Genomic DNA, 16,419 nt, shown 5'->3' with positions numbered 1-16,419 from the left:
TGGAGCAAAGGAGGCTCAGGGGGCCCTTGTGGCTCTGCACAAGTCCCTGGCAGGAGGGGACAGCCGGGGGGGTCGGGCTCTGCTGGCAGGGAACAGGGACAGGAGGAGAGGGAACGGCCTCAGGCTGGGCCAGGGGAGGCTCAGGGTGGACATTGGGAAGATTTCCTCATGGAAAGGGTTGTCCAGGCCTGGCACAGCTGGCCAGGGCAGGGGTGGATCCCCATCCCTGGCTGAACCTCTAAGATTGAGTCCAGCCATTCCCTGAACCTTATCCCCAAGTGCTGCATCCACAGGGATTTTAGATCCCTCCAGGAATGGGGACTCCACCCCTGCCTGTTCATCCCAGGGTGGTTTGGGTTGGGAGAATCTCAGATCCCACCTCAATCCCACCCCTGCCATGGCAGGGACAGCTCCCACTGTCCCAGGCTGCTCCAGTCCCAATGTCCAGCCTGGCCTTGGGCACTGCCAGGGATCCAGGGGCAGCCACAGGATCCGTCCAAACCTCTCCTCATCCTCCCAGCCAGGAATTCCCAATTCCCAGTATCCCACCTAAACCAACCCTCTCTGAGATTAAAGGTGTAAATACTCAGAGCTGGAATACATTCGAGCTGGAATGATAATTCCAGCATTACCCATTGCAATGTTTATTGCCCAATATACCACGGCAATCCTGCGAGCAGGAACGGCACCAATTTGATTTTTAAGTTTGTTTAAAGCAGTTTTACCACAAAACAAGTAAACATTTATAACTGAATAAATACTTTTCCTTTCAGTCAAGGAACATTCAGTGGCTGTTGGCATAAATATTCAGTTATGGAAATGATTGGATCGAAATAGATTTTTCCATGCCATAAATAAACATTGTCTGCAAGGAACACATTCCCGACAAGAGGCGTGAATTAGAGCCACTGGTGCCTCATGCCAGCCCTTGGGAATGTTTTATTTAGAAGCACTTCTGCTCACCACACAGCCTGATCCCATCTGCCTGGATTTTCCTGGATGTTGGAGCAGAATCATGGTGGAAAATCACGGAATCCAGATGGAAAAAATCTTCGGGATCATCAAGTCCAAGCTGTGCCCCATCCCCAGCTCAGAGCACTGAGTGCCACATCCAGGAATTCCTTGGACACCTCCAGGAATGGGCACTCCAAACCCCCCTGGGCAGCCAATTCCAAGGCCTGACCACCTTTCCCATGGAAAAAAATTTTCCTGATAAATTTCCCTGTGCCCAGGGACGACTCCTGGGATGGGGAAAGTTTAGCAAAGGACTGTGCTAAAGGAATAAATCAAATTATAAAGCAGGAGTTTGGGATATGTGAACATCACTGCAATTCCAGCCTGGAGCTGGAAATCAGCAGGGAGAAATCCATGGGATTTACCCAAATCTATGGGATTTACCCCAATCTCTGGTGCTGGGTGCAGGAGCGATGCTTCCCTGGAGCTCAGCACAGCTTTTGGCCCCACAAAGTGACCCCTAAATGTCCATGACTGGGTTTGACTCTCCTAAACTGAATTTATGGATAAAAGGTCAGGAATATCCACAGTGCCAGCGAGGATGAGGAGAGCTAAGAATGGGAAGAAGCAGGAGAAAATCAGGGATAAGCAGCACCTGCCTGGTCTGGGTGGGATTTTAAACTTTCTCCCCAAAATGACAGCATGGGAAGGGAAAGGGGAAATGAAAAGGGAGAGGAGAGGAAAGGAAGCAACTGGAATTTTGCTTCCAGTGTCACAGACTCAAGTGGGAGCAAGGAGAGCTCAGCACTGCCCCAGTCCTGCTGTCCAGCAGCAAGGGTGCAAAATATTGGGATTTTCCAAACGAAAGCAAGGACAGGGACTCTGCAGGATAAATTCCTGCATGCTCCAGCTTAAGGAGGGAAGCTGGGATTCATGGACTCAGCAAGGAGAAGGAATTGCAGGCTGACGGTGCCATCTAGCTGCTGCTCCTGGAGCGGGAATGCCGCGCTTCCCTGGCACTGGGAGCCATTCCCTGTGTCCTGTCCCTCCATCCCTTGTCCCCAGTCCCTCTCCAGCTCTCCTGGAGCCCCTTCAGGCCCTGCAAGGGGCTCTGAGCTCTCCCTGGAGCCTTCCCTTTTCCAGGGGAACATTCCCAGCTCTCCCAGCCTGGTTCCAGCCCTCACCCTCCTGTTCCCTTCACATTTTCCCTGCTCTTTATCACCGAGGTACTTTGGAAGCATTTTTGTCACCCTCGATGGCCCTGACCACATTTAATTCTCTCAGGCTTTGTCCTTCCCTATTCCTGTGTACTTGGATAAATTCCCTGTATCCTCTCAGGCTGCCTTGGCCCTGCTCCCACCCTCTGGAGGTTTTCTTCCTTTCCACGTTTGGGTTTGTCCCTTTCCCTCCAGCCTGGCTCTGGAATGCTGGACAGCCCGAAAATCAGCATCCCCCCAAGCATCACCTGCAGCCTCCAAACCACCCCAGGGGGAGCTTGATCCCTGCAGGAATTGGGGAATGTCAGACAAGGAATATCAAGCTGAAAACTTATCCCAGTGTCACAGCTGGGGAATTCCTGATCCAGGCGATTGGGAGCCACCTGGGAGAAGGAAAAGAGCCCAGCCTGGTCCCACAAACAGGAGGGACAGCAGAGCACAGCAATTCCCAGCAGGAATGGGAATTCTGCTTTCCCACAGAGCACTCTCAGCTTCCTTTCCCAGCCTCGGGATGAGCTGAGAAGCCAAAGTTTTCCCCAAAGCCTTTGGAATTCCTCCTGGAGCCTGTGACAAGCAGAGGTTTGATCTGGTGCACAATCCAATGCCATTTAGTGGGGTTTGAGCAGTGCAAATCCCCAATAAACTCCACTCCTGCAGCTGGAAGCTCCCCTTTCCCAAAGCCAAGGCATCACTTCCCCTGGCTCCGAGCAGGACATTTCCCTAAAGGAAAACATTCATGAGTTGTTTATTATTAATGCAAAGTCCTTGAAGTGGATTTTGATTTCACCTGTTCTTTAGGGGAATCAGCAGCTCTCTATAAATCACTTTGCATCCAAATAAAGTTCCAGCTTCACATCCCTGAACCTCCAGAGACTGGAGCCACCAGAAACAAAATGTGATTTGCACTGAGCTCAGGAAAATTCAAGGTTTTGGTAGCTCATCTTCATTGTATATTGGGCAATAAATACCTGGTTAAGGCAGCAATGAGGTAAAAAGGAATTACAGCTTGTCCTACACCACTTTCTCCTCAGGCTTAAAAGATGGGAGCAAAAGAACAGGGAAAAAGCAATTGGAACTTTGTAATTGCACAAAATTAGGTGCCAATAGAGGTATTTGAATGTTTACATGGTAATTTTAAAACTTATTTCAGCTTTGGTTTCAATAGGGATTTGCTTTGTTCGCCATCTCCAGCTATTTGTTTTATTTTTGTTTTCAATTATGAGGAAATAATTGTTCTGGCAGAGATTTGGGGCCCAGATCCTCAGGGCAGCACAGGGAAAATGATCCCAAATCCCTTTTTACCATCAGGAAGCAGCTTTGCTCAGGAAACAGGGACAAATATCTGCAATTCCCTGCCTGGCTTGAACAGCTCTTGCAGCTCTGAAAACCCAAAAAATTCCAAAGCTGCTGCCTTTTCCAAGGTTCTCAGTGGCACCCAGCATGGGAGCATCCTCCTGTGTCCAAGATGATGGGAAAAACATGGATTTGCCACGGGGAAGTGCCTCAAGCACCTCTGAGAGGCAGCAGGAGGAAAGCTGGACACAGCAGTGGGAACTGCAGAGACCTTCCCATCACATTTTGCATCTTCACCAATTTTACATTTCTCTGAAATTTTATACCTCAGTTAAACCCCCCTCTAGAAATTCAAGTATTTTGGTTAAAAAGGCAACGAGTTTGCTGGTTTTGGAGAACCACACTGAAGCAAAGCAAACACATCCCACAGGATTCCCCTCCCTGAGTACATCAACAAAAACCGGGCAGGAAAAATCCCAAAACCGCCACCACAGCAACTGAATATTCTTTATTTTTTTAGTGTAGAACCTTCACACTGAAGAGTTGTCTGGTAAGAATCAGGATTTAAACATTTCTCACTCAAAATGAGAGGCCAAACCACCTCCTGGTGAAGAAAGCCAACCTTCCCCAGGTGCTGCCAAACATGGATGGATGTAGGAGGTGGAAGGAGCTGCTTCCTCACCACCTCGTGCAAGGCGTCCCTGCCCAGGGCAGGGGACTGGAATTGGACAGACTTTAAGGTCCTTTCCAACCCAAACCATTCCAAATTCCATGATAATCCCAAAGCCCTTCAGCTTCTGCTATGGGCACACCTGCGTTTTCTGCCATTCCCTCCTCACCTCATTGATTTCATAACCAAAATAAATAAACAAAAAGGGACAATATAAAGGCTCCTGGGGATGCCCAAGGGATCTGCAGAAGGGGAAGAATCAGCATTTGGCATCCCAGATGTGATGAAGAGCATTTACCTTGTCAGTCCCCTCAGAGCAACACCAGAACAGCACCCAGACACTTGTACTCCCCTCTAAAGGATTCAGGAAGTTTAATTCCAGACCTCTGGCATTTAAATGGGTCTTTAATTGACTCCCTTCAGAGAAGCTGTGGCTGCCCTTGGATCCCTGGAAGTGTCCAATGCCAGGCTGGTCAGGGCTTGGAGCAACCTGGGAAGCCGAGCACAGCAGGGCAGCCCACACAAGAACCCCCACAGCCGCTAAAACCTGTACAGAAGGGAAACACGCACGGATCAGCTGGGTTAGGAGATCATTTATTAAATAAGGCCGAGCCAAGACACTGCAGATGCGTCAGGGAGGTCCTGAGACGCCCCGGGAGCTCCTGGCTGTCGCCTCATCCTCCCGGCGCTCAGTCCAGCTGCAAGAGAGCAGAGAGAAGGGGGAGTCAGCGGGAAGCGGCACCCCCGAGCCCCATCCCGCTGCAACGAGGCTCACCTTGATGAACCCGATGTCCTTGGCGTACTGGCGGAAGCACTGCCGGCACATGTTGAGCCCGTACTTGCGGATGAGGCCGTGGCGGTTGGAGCACACGCGGCTGTGAGGGGAACAGAGAGAGGCGGGTGAGGGAGGGGAATGGCGCCGCGGAGGAGGGTGGGAATGGGAGAGGAAAAGAAGCAATGCGGGAGGAGAGGGTGAGACAGCAGCCACGACCCGGGGAAGCGCGAGGAGCAGCACTGACCAAGAGCGGGAGCCCTGCCCGAACTTCCTGGGGTGGCTCCAGTAGAGCTGCTGGTGGCCCATGGCTGCGCGGTGCCGAGAGGAAGATGGCGGCGGCCGCCTGCCCTTATACCCCTCACGGCGCCTCCCGGCGTGCACCGCGCGGCGCGCGCTTCCCGCCCTGCGACGTCACGGCCGCCAGCGCTGCGGGGGCCTCTCCCCCTCCCCTCCGTGACGTCACACCGCGGGGCGGTGCCGCTCCGCCCTCCCCGTGACGTCAGCGCTGTGGAAGCTCGTATCGCCGGCGGAGCGGGCAGGCAGCGCCGGGCGCGGTGGCGCGCGCCTGTAGTCCCAGCTGCCGGGGAGGCTGAGCCCGACGGATCGCTTGAGCCCAGGAGTTCTGGGCTGCCGTGCGCTGTGCCGAGCGGGCGTCCAAGCTAAGGCCGCCATCAATATGGTGACCCGCGGGGAGCTGCGGGACACCAGGTTGACTAAGGAGGGGTGAACCGGCCCAGGTCGGAGACGGAGCAGGTCAAAGCTCCCGTGGCGGTCAGTAGCGGGATCGCGCCTGTGAATAGCCACGCCAGCGTAGCCTGGGCAACACAGAGACACGCGGGCTCCCCTTTTGCCCCACCGCACCCCAAAGCCACACCAACCCACACCAATCCCCCTTTTCCCCCCGACCCCAACGCGCCCAAACACCGCCTCCTACTGCCCCAACACCGCACCGCACCCCGCAAAGCTCCATTACTCAATGCACAGCGCCCAGCAAACCCTCATCACACACAAATCTCACCTCAAATCACACATCTGCACAACACACGCCTCAAAAGGGTCCCCGATTTTTATTTTTTTTTATTTTTTTTTTTTTCTGCCAATGGCGGTTAATGTGATGAATGCCGGCTCAGGGCGGGCCGGGCTGCACCGACACCAAGCCCTCACTGCGCCTTCCTGTCGCTTATGAAGCCTGAGCTGCTGTTATCACACCCACCTACCCTCAGCTCCTGTGTCCCCTCAGCTCCTCTGTGTCTGTCCAGCTCTTCGTGTCCCCTCAGCTCCTGTGTCCCCTCAGCTCCTGTGTCCCCTCAGATCTCCGCGTCCCCTCAGCTCCTCTGTGTCTGTCCAGCTCTCCGTGTCCCCTCAGCTCTCCATGTCCCCTCAGCTCTCCGTGTCCCCTCACACCCCGTGTCCCCTCAGTTCTCCGTGTCCCCTCAGATCTCCATGTCCCCTCAGCTCCTGTGTCCCCTCAGATCTCCGTGTCCCCTCAGTTCTCCGTGTCCCCTCAGCTCCTCTGTCTGTCCAGCTCTCCGTGTCCCCTCAGCTCCCCGTTGTCCCCTCAGATCTCTGTGTCCCCTCACACGCACCATCCCTTCAACTCCTCCATGTCCCCTCCCTCACACTTGCTATCCCCTCCATGTCCTTACGCAGAATTCTCTGTCCTTTCCTTTGCTCTCTGTTGCTGGTGGCACCATTCTCCCCTCTAACCCCTCTTTTCAATGCCAACAGATGTCACCAGGTGCGTTATGCTTTACTTGATGTTTATAGAAAACTTTATTATGTCGTGCTTAGCCATGACTGTGCACTAGGTAGATGGGAACTGGGGATTAGATGGGCGGATTTTTGTAAACTTTGGTGTATAAATCATTTTGCTTTTTATTCCCTGGCGTGCTTGATTTGTGGACAATTCCCATCTTGTGTCCTGTGCAGAATAAACAATGTCTCCTTTCTAAACCTGACTCGTTCGTGTTTAGAGTCCCTAAGATTCGGCAACACCCTCAGCTCCTGTGTCCTCCCACAACTCCCCATGTCCCTTCATATCTTCCATGTCCCCTCATCCTCCATGTCCCCTCACACCCCGTGTCCCCTCACACCCGTGTCCCCTCACACCCGTGTCCTCTCAGCTCCTCCATGTCCCCTCACTCCCGTGTCCCCTTTTTATAGATACATATTATATTATTGGTTTTTCGCAAATACTAAAATTAATGTTATATGTATAAGGTTAGAAAACCTTTTTGTATTAATATAGTTTCTTCTATTTCTGTTACTGATGAAACTTAGAAATAGTGGTATAATACATATATGTTAAGCTATAACATGATGTTAAAACAAAAACAACTTTTGTTCATATAACCCAGAGACTGAAAAGATAGTCAGAGACCCCCTGCATTCTTAGATTATCTTATCCAGATGAAGACAGCAGTGACCAGTGTTCCAGGGGAGGAATTTATTGCACTGCTGCTATCAGAGTGTGCGACTGAATCGAGCCGAGAAGACTGATCTGTTAGGGAGGAGGCAAGTTAAAAACTAAACAAAGAAACATCTAAAACTTAAGAAGAATGTTTGAATTATTTGTAAGAATTTATACACGGGACAATCCTTTGTTAGTAAGGTGTGGTCTCTTGGCTGAATGCAGACACCCTGCCGTATCTGTATATTTTACTTTATTTTTTACCTCCTAATTGTCTTTCTACTAAACTTTTTAAATTCTATATAAAACAATACGTGAACCTCGTTTTTCATACCCTCACACCCCGTGCCCACTCACTCCCGTGTCCCCTCTCTCCCGTGTCCCCTCGCACCCCGTGTCCCCTCACACCCCATGTCCCCTCACACCCCGTGTCCGCTCACACCCAATATCTCCTCACACCCAATATCCCCTCACACCCCATGTCCCCTCACACCCCGTGTCCGCTCACACCCAATATCCCCTCACACCCCATGTCCCCTCACACCCCATGTCCCCTCACTCCTCATGTCCCCTCACACCCCATGTCCCCTCACACCTCATATCCCCTCACACCCCATGTCCCCTCACATCCCATGTCCCCTCACACCCCATGTCCCCTCACACCCCATGTCCCCTCACACCCCGTGTCCGCTCACACCCAATATCTCCTCACACCCAATATCCCCTCACACCCCATGTCCCCTCACACCCCATGTCCCCTCACACCCCATGTCCCCTCACATCCCATGTCCCCTCACACCCCATGTCCCCTCACACCTCATATCCCCTCACACCCCATGTCCCCTCACACCCCAAATCCCCTCACACCTCAAATCCCCTCACACCCCGTCCCTCCAGCCGTTTCTCTCTCCCTTTCCCGCCAAGCCTCACCAGCCGCCTCCAGCAGGAGGTGCCAGTGGCCCTCCCGGCGCTGCGCTGAGGGCCCGCGCTCGGGCTGCCCGCCGCTGCCGGTGCGGCCGCTGCCGCCGGTACCACCGGAGCCGCCGCCCGCCCTTCCCGCCCCGCGATCCCGCTCGCCGGGCGGCCCTGCGCCCCTCACCGGGCGGCGGGCGGGACCGGGCAGGGCGGCGGGCAGGCACCGGGGCGGGCCGGCAGCGCGGCGGGCGCCTGTGCGCGCACAGCGCGGGAGGCCCCCGGCGGCGCCGCCCGCCGTGCGCGGGCCGGGGCCGGTGCCGGGATCGGGGCCGGGATGCGGCTGCAGTGCGAGGTGGAGGTGCTCAGCCGGCTCCTGCCCAGCTGCGGGCTGCGGGGCCGCGGCCGCGCTGCGAGGGCGCTGCTGTCTCTCGGGCGCCCGCCCGGCGCTGCCGGTGCCGGGATTTACCTGATGGTGTGCACGGCGCGGGACCGCGGCGGGGCTCGCTACAAGGTGGGGACGGCGGCGGGGGGCGGGAGGCGGCGGGGCTGCCCCGGAGCCGCCGCTGAGGCCGCTGTGCCCGCAGGTGCAGCAGAACGTGGAGCGGCTCTTCACGCGCTTCGTGGAGGAGGGAAAGGCCACGGTGCGGCTGCGGGAGCCCGCGGTGGATCTGTGCCTCAGCAAGGTGGGAGCGGCAGAAGCGGCGCCGGGAACAGCGGCGGAGCCGCGGCTCTGCAGGCTCTGAGCCGCCGCGGCAAGCGGGGAAGGGACGGTGGGATTCCAGAACGTTTGGGTTGGAAGGGACATTGAATCCCGTCACGTTCCACCCCTTCCACTGTCCCAGGCTGCTCCAGCCCCAGTGTCCAGCCTGGCCTTGGACACTGCCAGGGATCCAGGGACAGCCACAGCTGCTCTGGGAATTCTGTTCCAGGGCCTCCCCACCCTGACAGCCAAAAATCCCTTTCCAGTGTCCCATCTATCCCTGCCCCACTGGGAAGCCAATCCCTTTTTTCTGGGCTGTGTTCTTCCTCTTCTGCTTCAGAAATCCATTTTCATGCTTTGCTTCACAGCTTCTTCAGAAAAAAAAACTTTTTTCAGCCCTCTGATGCAGTGTTGATCTTTGGCCTTAAATTGCATGAAATAGTTGCTCCTTATAGTTTTTCTCATGGAAAAAAAACTGGAGAATCCTCTTGTTTTCATGGACAAAAACTTCAGCATGCTCACCGTGGCTTTCATAGCACACACAGAGCAGGGCACAGGCACCGTCTCACCTTATTTCAGATACCACTGTATTTATTCACAGTTCCCAGAGGACTTGGAAAGTGTTTGTAACAGCACTAAATTCACCAAAAAAACATGTATTATCACTAAATTCTTATGTCCTTTTCTTCTCTGCCTATTGCAGGAATCTTTTTTAGCCTCATAGGAGAGAAAAGTGGGCCAGGATTTCGAAAACCTCTGAGTTCTTACCTAAAACTTTAGAGTCAGGCTGTGTAAATAAAAGCAAATCATGTTGATTGATGGTTCAGAAAATCCTTTTTCCTTTCTGTTATCTGAATCTGAGGAAAGCAGCCTGAATTCTGTGAACCTGTTAAAGGGTTAAATAGGAAGGGAGGACACCAAACCCAGGTATTTTTTTAACTGTGAGAAGCCAATGTGCTCTGTATTTTGGAAAAATTAAGGCTTTTGTATTAGATTCAGAATAAATTTTTCTTCCTTTACTCTGAATTTTTTTGCTGGAGAGTGAGAAATCAAAAAGTTGATCTCAAAATATTATAAGTTCCTTTTAAGTTCTTCAAATCCAGAACCCAAATTTAAGATGTTTCATCATTTTTCTGTAGTTTTCTGCCAGATTTTTATTGCTTCATTACAGAAAAGCTTCTTAACTCTCAAAGATGAACAAAAACTTTGTGGAAAAGAGATTTCCAAATACTGGAAATGGGAAAATCCCTGCTTATGCTCTGCCAGGAACTGGATTTGCTGCACTCAGCCAGGTCAGGAACAGAGTTGGGAAACATCAGGGCAGAGCATTCACCCCTGGAGCAGAAATAATAAATTCTGGGTGTTTTGTGGGGTTTATTTCCCTTCAGCAGGTCTGAGCCTGCTTCCCTGGAGCTGCCTCAGCTCCGATTTCCTCGGCAGCGCTCATGGAGGCACCAACACACTTTAAACTCCTTTCCCAGCATCATCTCTGTGGCTGAGACTTTGGGCTTGGGGCAGGAAATTCCATCCTGAGCTCTTCCAAATAATTATTGGCTTTTTTATTTTTATTTTTTTTTCCTTAGGTGTGTGAGTATTTTCCTCAGCACATTCAGGGTTTCTTACCGAGAGGTTTGGAGATCTTATGTGGCCCTTGCGGGGGGAATTGTGCTTTGTGTTTTGAGAGCAAAGAAATCCTGCCTGTAACTTCATTCTGGTGCACAGTATTGATTTCACTTGGTCCCTACAGATCTGCAGGACTTTTTGGATTTAATTCCCATTTTAGTTATCTTGGAAATGCCGCAAATGTGCCTGGAATTAAGGGAAATTCTGTAGCTGTTAATGTGTGTGTTAGACTGGCTGAGATAATGAGGGTTGGTGGTCTTAGAATCCCAGGATGGTTTGGGGACCTTAAATCCCAGCCCATCCACCCCTTCCAGTGTCCCAGGCTGCTCCAAGCCTGGCCTGGGACATTTCCAGGGATCTAGGGGCAGCCACAGCTTCTCTGGATAACCCTGGATACAAAGAAAGTTTGTTGTGCATCTTCCCCACCTCTGGAAGGTGTCACAGCAGGAATTGTGCTTGGGATGCTTTTGGAAAATGATAATTTTACTTTACAGATGCAGTCAATGAAGTTTGACCTTTAGTGTCTTTTTTTCTCACACGTTTCTATCCAGGATTGTCTCCAATATCTTTGTTTTCTTCTGCTGGGTGCTCTAGTCCTGAACTCTCTCAGATTTCGTCTAAACATTTAGGGGCAAAATTGTGTTTGAGGTGCAAAATGTGTCCCTGGGCTTGGGCAGGTGACAGCTGAGAACACAAGGACAACCTGTGGGCTCTCTGAAGTCCCAGTTAGTTCTTTTCCTTCTATGGTGGCAATGTGGTTTTTATTTTGGAATTCACTTTTTAGCTCAGTGCCTGCCAGCCGCACATCAGCTCGAGCAGAGACATGCTGGAAAATCTAGAAGAGAAATATTTGGTCACAGATGTTCATGAAAGTGAATTAAATCAGTGCAGCAGATGCATCAGAGCTTTCTGGATCATTATTTAAAATACACACCACCTGATGCTCTGATATTGGGAGTCAGAGAGAGCCTTTGATGCCAGAGGGCAGCAGTAGGTGGGATTTGGGAAGGAATCCTTCCCTGTGAGGATGGGGAGGCCCTGGAATAGAATTCCCAGAGCAGCTGTGGCTGCCCCTGGATCCCTGGGAGTGTCCAAGGCCAGACTGGACAGGGCTTGGAGCAACCTGGGACAGTGGAAGGTGTCCCTGCCATGGAACTGGATGGGCTGTGAGTCCTTTCCAGCCCAAACCATCCTGGGATTTACTGCCAAAATATTGTATCCCACCTCAAGCATTATTTGGTCTTTGTGTATAAAGAATTTGCCCCTGTGTGTGTGGCCCCAAGCACCAGCTTAGCTTCCACCTTCCTTTTGCTGAATTCAACTCCAGCTTCCATCCTCTTCCTTCCATTCCTTCCCTCCATCCTCTTCCTTCCTAGCACCTTCCAGGAATTATTGCCTCAGGTTTTTGACCTCTGATTTCCCCATTTGTGTTTGTTCTTTTTATCCTGGTGGATTTTAGGGGGCTCCCAGTGCTTGGGGGTTTTGTTCTGTCCTTCATTTCCAGCTGTGGATTTGGTGCTTTGTTCCTTCCCTGTGTGCTGCAGCGCAGTTTGACCCGGATTATTCATAACAGAGCTGTTCCCTCTCCCATCCCATTGCCCTGCTGACAAAACAGCCCAGAAGGTGTTAATAACCAGGATAATGAACTTTTTTAACTCCAGCCTTGTGTTCCCCTGCAGGCAAATGTGATCAATTTAAAGACTTTCCTTTCAGCCGTGAGACTGGCTCACCAAGGCAACGACACCGAAGTTCTCCCTCTCTCACCTCTGGTCCCAGCAAAGAACTCCGACGTGGAGAAACCCAAAACCAAAATGATCATCACTTCCAGGAGGGATTATCCCCTCACCAAGAGCTTCCCTTTCTCCCTGGAGCACCTGCAGACCTCGTACTGCAAACTGGCCAGGATCGACAGCAGGGTGCTGTGCCTGAAGAAGCTGCGCAAGCTGGACCTGAGCCACAACCACATCAAGCAGCTGCCGGCCACGCTGGGGGACCTGGTGTGTCTGCAGGAGCTCGACCTGCACGACAACCACCTGGAGGCCTTCAGCGGGGCCCTGTGCAGCTCGGGCCTGCAGAAATCCCTGCAGTTCCTGGACCTGAGCCAGAACCAGATCCAGGCGCTGCCCATCGAGTTCTGCCAGCTGCGGGGCCTGGTGCAGCTGCGGCTGGATGACAACGCCCTGCTGCGCCTGCCCTGCAGGATCGGGCAGCTGAGCCGCCTGCGCTTCCTGTCGGCCGCACGGAACAAGCTGCCCTTCCTGCCCTGTGACTTCAGGAAACTCTCTCTGGAGAACTTGGATCTCTTTGGGAATCCTTTTGAGCAGCCCAATCCGCTGGTTCCCAACATCCAGCTGAAAATTCCATTGACTCTGTTGGAGTGTGCTGCCAGGGCCACGGTCAATCACAGGTAAGGGTGGTGAGGGCACACCTGGCACTGCTCCTTCTCACCTGGTCCTTTCCCCTCAGTGCCTGTTTTCTCACCCATTAACTTCATAAGATTAAAATTCCTTTGAATTCCCCTTGTCAAGTCATCAGGATAAGGCAGGGAATTGGTGCCTTTGGAAGCATTTAAGGAAAGACAGAGATTGAAGTGTTTTCATCCATCAAGGGGGGATGAACAGAATATTTTTGGCCAACTTTGGGAAAAGAGAATCAATTCTACAACCCTGAGCCACTTCTTCTGCAGGCTTCTCCCTGCTGTAGGTTTTCCTTAAGCTCCCAATTTCCCTTGGTGTTGGAGTGAAGGTGTTTGGGCTCGTTCAGACAAGCCCAGCTTGGAGGTCATTTAAAAAAATATGATTTCACCAAGTAAATACCATCCTCCCAGGCTGCTGTTTGTTATCAGCTCCCTCCTCTTCCCCCACACCACTTCCACCTCTCCACCCCTGATCCTTCGTGTACCGGGAGCTGCTGCTCCCACCCTGCTCCGGGTGGGAAGGGAGCAGAAAGGCAGAAATTTGGCACAGAAAAGGCGGGGAGAGTGGCTGGAAGTGTCCCTAATCTGCATCCTGTGCCTGTTCCTGCCTTGAGGGTGGGGAGTGCCCCATAAAGCCAGGATAATTGTGCAGAAATTTGCACCAAAGGCATTCAAGGGCACACCCTGAAAGGAGCTGAGCCCCACCACATGTTCTGGGCCAAATCACCCGCTGCTGACCTTGCTGGTTTTATAATTAAACCCCACATGTCTCCTTTCCCAACTTTATATAAATTGCAGTGGGTTTGATGTAAATATGAAGGCTTTTTTTCTAGAGGATTTAATCCTTCAGCACTTCAGATTTCAGTCGCTGTAAAAACCTTGGGAAAGGGACAAAACAGAAGGAGAAGATGCAAAAATAACGTTTGGAAATCAGTCTTGATTCTGGGAAAGTACCAGAGTCCCTGATTCTGCTTTTCCCAGAAAAAAAAGGGTGTTCTGAAATTAAGGTGGTGAAAAACAAAAAGCCCCAGAGGAGTCTTAGCTGTGTGAGTGATGGTGTGTGGAAAGGCTGGGGAATGTGTAGGTGGAGGCAGGATGTGAGTCAGTGGGATCTGTGCTGAGTTTGGAGTGCCAGCTGGGCACTGCTGAGACCCACACTTCAGCTACCCCGACAGAATTCCTCAGGGGAATCATTTAATTTCCACCCCAAACTCCACACTGCTCCGCTGTAAATTCCAAAAGGAGCAATTCCCGTTCCCAGCTCTGGATGTCAGTGCTGACACGATGGATGCAGAGAGCTGTGGAGCAGGAGAAACTTTTAATTTCATGCCTGCAGGGCAGTGCTGCTGCAAAAGGCTCAATTCATCTCCTGCTTTCTCCGAGTTGTGGTTCAATGCTCCTCGTTGTAAGAGAGGGAGGAGTAAACTGTGGGTGCTGTGCCAGGCCAGGCCCAAACACAGAGAATGTGAGGGAAGAACAGAATGTGCCCAGTTGTCTCATTATTCTTAATCTTCCTTTAATTCTCTAATTCTCATTACTCTTAATCTTTCTAACTCTGCAACTGGCTGTGGCCCAGGATTGCTGTGAGCTCCCTGTCGTGGAGTTCATGTCCTTAGGGAAGTGGCATTTCATTCCTAACCAGTCCCAAATCTCTGGTTTTCCGTGTCTGGGGGATGCCTAGAGAGGCTGGGCAGAGTTAAAGGAATAAAGCAGATATTTATTAAAAAAGACCTTCAAAGGATGCACCTTGGGCAGTACCAGATGGACCCTGGGTCAGGAGTTTTCACACTTTTGTAAGTTTAGGTCCATTTTCACATTGTCCAATTACAGCTTCAGGTTATGAAGCCCCATCCTCCCAGATTGCTCCATCATTTTGATTTTGTTTACACTTTTGGGGCCTGAACCTGCAGCAGTGGCTGGAAAAGGATTGTTGTGTCTGACTGAGCTGTGAGGAGAACTCCCTCACGCTTTATGTGAAGTTCAGAGTCACACACTAGTGCAGTACAGAATCTGGAAAACACAAAAGCTACAACTGAAGGCACCGTGTGCCCTGGGAATGGCATTTCCCAGCTGGTGCCCGTGTCCTGTCAGTGCCTTCAGGCACCACAGGTAACTGTGCTGAACCCCCCCTCACTCCTCTCATCCCACAGAATCCCTTATGGCTGTCACCTCCTCCCTTCCCACCTCTGTAAGGATCTGGAAGTGGCCAAAACGTGTCAGTGTGGGAGCTCCTGCCTGAGCAGCTTCATCCAGATCACGGTGACCATGAACCTGCACCACGTGGCGCACACCGTGGTGCTCGTGGACAACATGGGGGGCACGGACGCTCCCGTCCTCTGCTACTTCTGCTCCCTGGACTGCTATTCCCAGTTCCTGGACAGGCACCTCCAGAGCAATGGGTGACACCAGCTCTGTCCGCTGTGTCTGGGGATGGAGGAGCCTGGAGGCGTTTCCTGCAGAGACAAATCCCTCTGGGAGCGAGGGGACGCGCCTGGCCCGACTCTTGTCCCCCTCTGGAATCTCCTCTGGTTGGAACACAACGTTTAGCTGGAGAGAACCTCCCTTAGAATGTGTTTCCCTTTCGCTGTTGCTGGGGCTTTGCTCGGAGTTTGGTGTGTTTTTTGTGGGGTAAGTGGTTCCTTCCTGGAAGGACAAAGTGGATTTATCCCAAACTTTCCCAGGTGAGGCTCTGAGCTCTGCCCACGGGCAAGGACTGCACTCCGCTCTTCCCAAGGGAGGAGAAACCAATTCCAGGTGCTTCTTTTTTTTAAAGGTTACAACATTCCCACTGGGAGCAGGGACCAGCATTGCTGGGTTTCTACCAGAGCAAATGTGGTTTTGGGGGTTTTTCTTTGTGATATCAGAAATGTCTTTTTTCTAAATACGTGCCTGAAACTTTGTTTCTTAATCCTCCTGTTCCTACGATTCTTGAATTTGTTTCACTGTGTTGACTTAATAAATTTTGAAACCCTTCTATGGACGTGTGGATTTGTGTTTTGTCCGAGGAGTTTTCCATCCAGGGTATTCCAGGAATTAACTGCTGGTATTTTTCTGGGGAAAACACCAAAAGGTTGAGCATATCCACAAATTCTTTTATTTCCTGTCTTGTCAGCTGCTTCATGACTGGGAGATGGGAACAGCAGGGAACAAAGATCCCTTGAGAAGTGTTTAGGAATCCCATTTCCTTGGAAAATGTGATGGCTTGGAGGCAGCACAGTGAAGTGGCACTGAGTGCCAGCTGGGGGAGCTTTAATTTGGATATTAGGGAAAATTCCTTCCTGCAATCTGGCATGGGAGTCCCCATCCTGCAGGGATTTAAAATCCGTGTGGATGTGGCGCTTGGGGACACGGGGCAGTGGTGGCCTGGGCAGTGCTGGGGATGGGTGGACGCAGTTTTAGGGGTTTTTCCCAATTTTAGTGATTCCGTGATCCTGTGAATTACTCCC

At 51.8% G+C, this 16,419-nt stretch overlaps 2 protein-coding genes across 3 annotated transcripts; one reads left to right on the top strand and one right to left on the bottom strand.

Annotated features, from left to right (window-relative positions):
- Window positions 1-4,712: 4,712 nt before the first annotated feature.
- Window positions 4,713-5,314, bottom strand: RPS29 (ribosomal protein S29). The gene is made up of 3 exons (XM_058854391.1): window positions 5,154-5,314; window positions 4,910-5,009; window positions 4,713-4,832 (listed from the first exon to the last, which is right to left on the bottom strand). Exons 1-3 carry the CDS (start codon window positions 5,213-5,215, stop codon window positions 4,824-4,826), a joined length of 171 nt encoding a protein of 56 aa, XP_058710374.1. The 5' UTR covers window positions 5,216-5,314; the 3' UTR covers window positions 4,713-4,823.
- A 3,016-nt stretch (window positions 5,315-8,330) lies between these two features.
- Window positions 8,331-15,949, top strand: LRR1 (leucine rich repeat protein 1). Of its 2 annotated transcripts, XM_058854369.1 has the most exons (4): window positions 8,368-8,745; window positions 8,819-8,917; window positions 12,237-12,964; window positions 15,124-15,949. In XM_058854369.1, the coding sequence occupies exons 1-4, from the start codon at window positions 8,569-8,571 to the stop codon at window positions 15,374-15,376; spliced, it is 1,257 nt and encodes a 418-aa protein (XP_058710352.1). In that variant the 5' UTR covers window positions 8,368-8,568; the 3' UTR covers window positions 15,377-15,949. The 2 variants fall into 2 exon arrangements, with proteins under 2 accessions (XP_058710361.1, XP_058710352.1); XM_058854378.1 differs by lacking the exon at window positions 8,819-8,917 and having other exon boundaries at window positions 8,331-8,745.
- Window positions 15,950-16,419: the final 470 nt, after the last annotated feature.

The sequence above is a fragment of the Poecile atricapillus genome, chromosome 1 (genome assembly GCF_030490865.1).
Source record: "Poecile atricapillus isolate bPoeAtr1 chromosome 1, bPoeAtr1.hap1, whole genome shotgun sequence".
In the NCBI taxonomy this organism is placed as follows: Eukaryota; Metazoa; Chordata; class Aves; order Passeriformes; family Paridae; genus Poecile; species Poecile atricapillus.
Note: the sequence above shows the minus strand (reverse complement) of the source record. Positions and strands in the feature narration are given on the sequence as shown.

Coding starts and splice junctions, on each gene's coding strand:
- LRR1 (XM_058854369.1), top strand. CDS start 8,569: ATGCGGCTGCAGTGCGAGGTGGAGGTGCTCAGCCGGCTCCTGCCCAGC. Junction 8,918..12,236: donor TGGATCTGTGCCTCAGCAAG/GTGGGAGCGGCA, acceptor GTTCCCCTGCAG/GCAAATGTGATCAATTTAAA. Junction 12,965..15,123: donor AGGGCCACGGTCAATCACAG/GTAAGGGTGGTG, acceptor CTCATCCCACAG/AATCCCTTATGGCTGTCACC.
- RPS29 (XM_058854391.1), bottom strand. CDS start 5,215: ATGGGCCACCAGCAGCTCTACTGGAGCCACCCCAGGAAGTTCGGGCAG. Junction 5,010..5,153: donor GGGCAGGGCTCCCGCTCTTG/GTCAGTGCTGCT, acceptor TTCCCCTCACAG/CCGCGTGTGCTCCAACCGCC.